Source organism: Malaclemys terrapin, chromosome 12 (genome assembly GCF_027887155.1).
Source record: "Malaclemys terrapin pileata isolate rMalTer1 chromosome 12, rMalTer1.hap1, whole genome shotgun sequence".
In the NCBI taxonomy this organism is placed as follows: Eukaryota; Metazoa; Chordata; order Testudines; family Emydidae; genus Malaclemys; species Malaclemys terrapin.
The window spans coordinates 48,978,839-48,983,689 of record NC_071516.1 but is presented as its reverse complement, the minus strand read 5'-3'; the positions used below and the strand labels follow the sequence as shown (position 1 = coordinate 48,983,689).

Sequence of the window (4,851 nt, the reverse complement as noted above, 5' to 3'; positions counted from 1 at the left end):
GCACATTTCAGCAGGAAGCGCAGGGAAGCGGAGCGTGTAAAATCCCTTAGTGGAAGGGGCTGGTAGCGTGGGATGCAGGGGAAGAAAGGCAGGGTGGCTCCTGAAATCCCCCTGTCGGCAATACCTCGTCTGTCAGTCTCATGCCCTACAGCACTAACTGAATGTTCATGTCGGCTGACTAGAAATTCGCTTCCCCTTTTTGTACGAGTCCCTGCTTTGCTCTATGTCACTGTATAGCTCCTGGCGCAGTAATAGGTGCCGGTATCTGCAGCTGTCAGCGAGCGGAGCTCCAGGGAGAACTGGTTCTTGGAAGGGTTCTCGGAGATGGTGATGCGACTCTGGAGGGAAGAGGCGTAGTATTTTGTTCCCCCTTGCTCTATATCCCCCATCCATTCCAGCCCTTTCCCGGGACTCTGCCGGATCCAGTGCCACCAGCAACAACTACTGCCCAGGGTGTCCGAGGAGGCGCCTGAGATGGAGCAGGTGAGGCTGAGAGTCTCTGAGGGTTTTACAGTCCTGGGCCCTGACTCCACCAGCTGCACTTGTGACAGGACCCCTGTGGAAAAGACAGAGCCGTGTGAATAATCCCACAACCCATTCATCCCCTGGTGCTGTGCAGATCGGTCCCACCCAATACTCACACCAGGGGGTGGCCAACAGTAGAAGGAATCTAAGTATGGATTTCATGATTGCACTGTCAGAGAACACAGCCTCTCTCAGCTAGAAATGCAAGAGCCTCTGAGCTTTCCATGGCCAGGAGTTTGTGTTTATACAGGAGATGCATGGGCAGGCATTTGCATGCAGGTTTTACCCAGCGGATATAAGAGAGGAGAGGGGTTGAAAGGGAAATGAGAATGGTCTGTGCTTTGCACAAAGGAGACACAAAATTCAGATCCACAGCTACTGACTTTGAATCATAGGGTTTTTCAGCAGAAATTGGAATGAGCCAGGCGGCTCAGGGCTCGTGCTGGGCTCTGGGCATCATATCTGGTATTGTCAAAGGCTCCAGTTTAAAGGTTACAAAAAGAAAACAAAAGCACCTGTGTTTAGCACAGAGGAATCCACAAGCTCAAATAAAGAGATAAACCTGATCGTGTCTAACTAAACATTCCCTGTTCTACTTACTTTCCAGTCCCTTCCCAGGAGCCTGTCGGACCCAGCTCATGTAGTAGCTGCTGAAGGTGAACCCGGAGGCTTTGCAGGAGAGGCGGAGAGAGTCTCCGGGCTTTTTCACATCCCCTCCAGACTCCACCAGCTGGACCTGGGACCGGACACCTGGGAATAGAAAGATATTATACATCACATTGATATTCAGAGAAATAATAGACTGTTCCCCTGCCCCGCCAATGGGTGTGAGGGGAGAAAATACCTTCCAAAGCCACTGCAAGGAACATTACATGGAGCCAAAGCCTCATTTTCTCGGGTGCTGGAGAGGAAAGTTCTCAGGGGACTGGCTGGTCACTGCACAGACCCAGGGGCTGCGGATTGTGTCTCCGGTGCAGCCTGGGCAGAGAAAGGACAGATTTAAACAGGAAACTGCAGCCTGATTTGCATATCCCACTCCTTATAAGACACACAAACTCCTTCCCTGGGTGATCTCATTTCTTGCTCTCCATTTCTAGCTCTCTCAGCCCCAGGAAATATTACTAGCCAAGCACCTAAGGGATTCAGGAGCCTACTGAGTGCAGGCTTTGAGGATCTGGTGCCGTGTCTGATTTAGGCACATAAAGAGGCAGGTGGATGCTGAATTCCCTTAGTGGACTGAGCCCTAACCACACATGGAATGAAAGCCCCTGGCAGGTGGCTGCCTGGCTCTCCTAGGCTCCGTCCAGAATTCAAACCTCTCTGCCCAGGCTCTAGTTCTCTAAAGCTCCTGAAGGATTATACTGAAATAGGAATGAGGTGTCCATCTCTCCAGGGCAAACCCTCAGCCTGGCTGTAGGGAGGGGGTTAAATAAAATATTTTCATACAGTTGAAAGTTGGTTCTCTCAGCCTGGGATATTGCGAGGTGGAGGGGGTGAGGAAAGGCGCGGGGGTGTGTGTGTAAGGAAAGGCGGGGAGCAGTCGAGTGAGGGGCATAGAGTGTATTAGGGGACAAGGGAAAGCTGCAGGCTGATGCTTTTCTATATCGAGGGTTCTTAAAACTACAATACCCACCTGGGGAAGTGAGGAAACGGATTGACAGAGCGAGGCAGGTACCCAGAAGTCACCTACTACAGGACAGGCCCAACAAGGAAAATAACAGAACACCACTGGCCATCACATACAGCCCCCAGCTAAAACCTCTCCAGCACATCATCAACGATCTACAACAGAGATCGGCAACCTTTGGCACGCAGCTCGCCAGGGTTAGCCCCCTGGTGGGCCGGGCCGGTTTGTTTACCTGCCGCATCGCCGGTTCAGCCAATCCCAGCTCCCACTGTCGGTGGTTTGCCGCTCCAGGCCAATGGGGGCTGCGGGAAGCAGCGTGGGAGGAGGGATGTGCTGGCCGCCCTTCCCACAGCCACCATTGGCCTGGGACGGCGAACCGTGGCCAGTGGAAGCCGCGATTGGCCGAACCTGCCTACGCGGCAGGTAAACAAACTGGCCCGGCCCGCCAGGGGGCTTACCCTAGGGTGACCAGATCACCCAGGTCAAATATCGGGACGCGGGGGGGCGGGGAAAAAGAAAACCCTTCTCCACAAGTGCTGGAGGGAGGCCCGGGAGACGCAGGGGGAGCGCGGTGCCGTGAGTGAGAGTCCAGCCTGGCCCCGAGCAGGCAGGACTCAGTTGGGTGGTAGGGAGAGGAGGGGGGTGGCCCGCGGGGCCAGGCAGCGGCTGTTTTCCCCCCCGGGCAGCGGGACTCGGGAGCAGCCGCTGCTGCAGCTCCCACTGCCGCGGGGGGAGGAAGCGGCCGATGGTCAAGCTCGGCTGCTGCGGCTCTGGCGCCCCCGAACCCCCCGAGCCCGGGCCTGCTGTGGCAACCCAGCGCCTGGGCTGCTGCCCAGCTGGTGCAATCCCGCGGCGGACCCGGAGTGGGGGCAGCAGGCCCCAACCCCCCCCCCGGTCCTGCTCGGGTCCCGTGACACAGCCCCCGCTAGCCATGCTCAGAGACAGGATATTGAGCTAAATGGACCTTAACTTGGTCCCGCCTGGGAATTCCCCAGCTCCTCAGGGGGCAATGTAGCTCTGCATTCTGTAACTAGTAACCAGAAGGGCTCTGGGAATGAGAGCTGTGCATGCTTGTCTGATTGATTCCCCCTGGGGAGCCGTGAGATGGGATCTCTGTGTGTCTGTGTTACCAGGGCCGGCTCTAGGTTTTTTGCTGCCCCAAGAAAAAATAGTTTTGGCCGCCCCACCCCACTTTTTTTTGGCTTTTACACATGTTTGCACTTTGCAAAGTTGTTTTGTTTGTTTGACTGGGTGCGGTACTGATGCAGCATTGGGCAACGACTGCATCTGAATCTGCTGGAGCCGGGTGTATCTGCCTGAATTTCTTATTGAGACAAAGGAGCTGAAAAGCCCCATGGGCCACTAGAGCGCCGGAGTAACTCGTGCGCCTGAGATATGTGCGCAGGGGAAATACAGACTAGAGAGGGACATTTCCAGAGGCTTAAATCACCGCGTGCTTTGCAGCCCCAGTGCAGGGCCGCCCAGAGGATTCAGGGGGCCTGGGGCAAAGGAATTCTGGGGACCCCTTCTTTAAAAAAGGTTGCAATAATATAGAATGCTATAGTCTCGTGGGGGCCTGGGGCAAATTGCCCCACTTACCCCTTCCCCCCCCCGGGCGACCCCGGTAGTAATTGTAATAGATCTGATTAGTATGTTCTGCATTTATAAAGGGCCCTTTGCTGTGGAGAAGAGCTCTAGCTGCCACAGCACTTAAAAGCAGGCCCGCCTGGGTAGACACAGCAGTCAAGTTACTGCAATGTTTGTCAGGAAGAAAGCAAATGAAAAACTAAACGAAATCTCAAACTCGGATCAGTCTATCTTGCCCCACAGCTCTTGAAACCAGCCAGCCAGTTCATTTTATTCACGCTCTGCATTTGCATTAGAGCTGGTTGTGAACTTGAGAACCACTGTGCAGGGACATGAGGGACTGTCTTTTTGTTCTGTGTTTGCACAGCACCTATCGCAATGGGCCTTTGTCCATGACCAGGGCTCCTAATCTGAGCTCAGAACTTGCATGATGAGGGTAAGTGGACTGTTACTGCCTGATGTGAGCTATTGATCCTGTGTCAACTGGGGGGACATGGTATTTACTTCTGTAAAGCAGCCGAGTACAGATAACCCAAGTGCAAAGACACACCAAAGGGTATAGTATTGACTGGAGTTAAGGATTATGGCAGAATATTATTGCCCTGCAAGTTAACAGCACAACTGGGTTTCACCGTAGAGCTACGTACACAGACACGGCGCTAGGTTACCACACAATGCGCTGTGTGACCATTAGCACGGTGCGGAGGCCAGTAAAGTCTCCTGTCTGTCAGGCTGCAGACTGTCCTGGATTCCATTTAAATCTGCCTGGTTTGCCAGTCATTACATCGCTGGGATACACAAGCTGAAGGTTGTCGGAGGGAAGCTCTCACCCCCACAGCACATTTTTAAGGGTATTTGGGGGGAAAAAAAAACGGACTGAGTTTTGGACTGTAGAAATGCAAAGGGGTTGTTTCCTCTTGAGGGGGAGAATTTCAGCTTCCAAAATTCAATGCTGTGCTTACAAGCCAAGTTTTCCAGACAAGTATTGATGAGGACACAGCATTGTCCAGACACAGCGGGAACTACTTCCAAATGACTGGCTTGCCCTTCCTTGCTGAGGCCTGATAAACTCATTGCAGAGAATACTCCCAAATGCCCCCACCACTGCTCCA

General features: G+C 53.6%; 1 gene segment (V, D, J or C); it reads right to left on the bottom strand.

Annotated features, from left to right (window-relative positions):
- Positions 1-221: 221 nt before the first annotated feature.
- Positions 222-687, bottom strand: LOC128846541 (immunoglobulin heavy variable 4-38-2-like). The segment is given in 2 exon segments: positions 222-556; positions 642-687. Coding segments are annotated over 2 exon segments (381 nt in total).
- Positions 688-4,851: the final 4,164 nt, after the last annotated feature.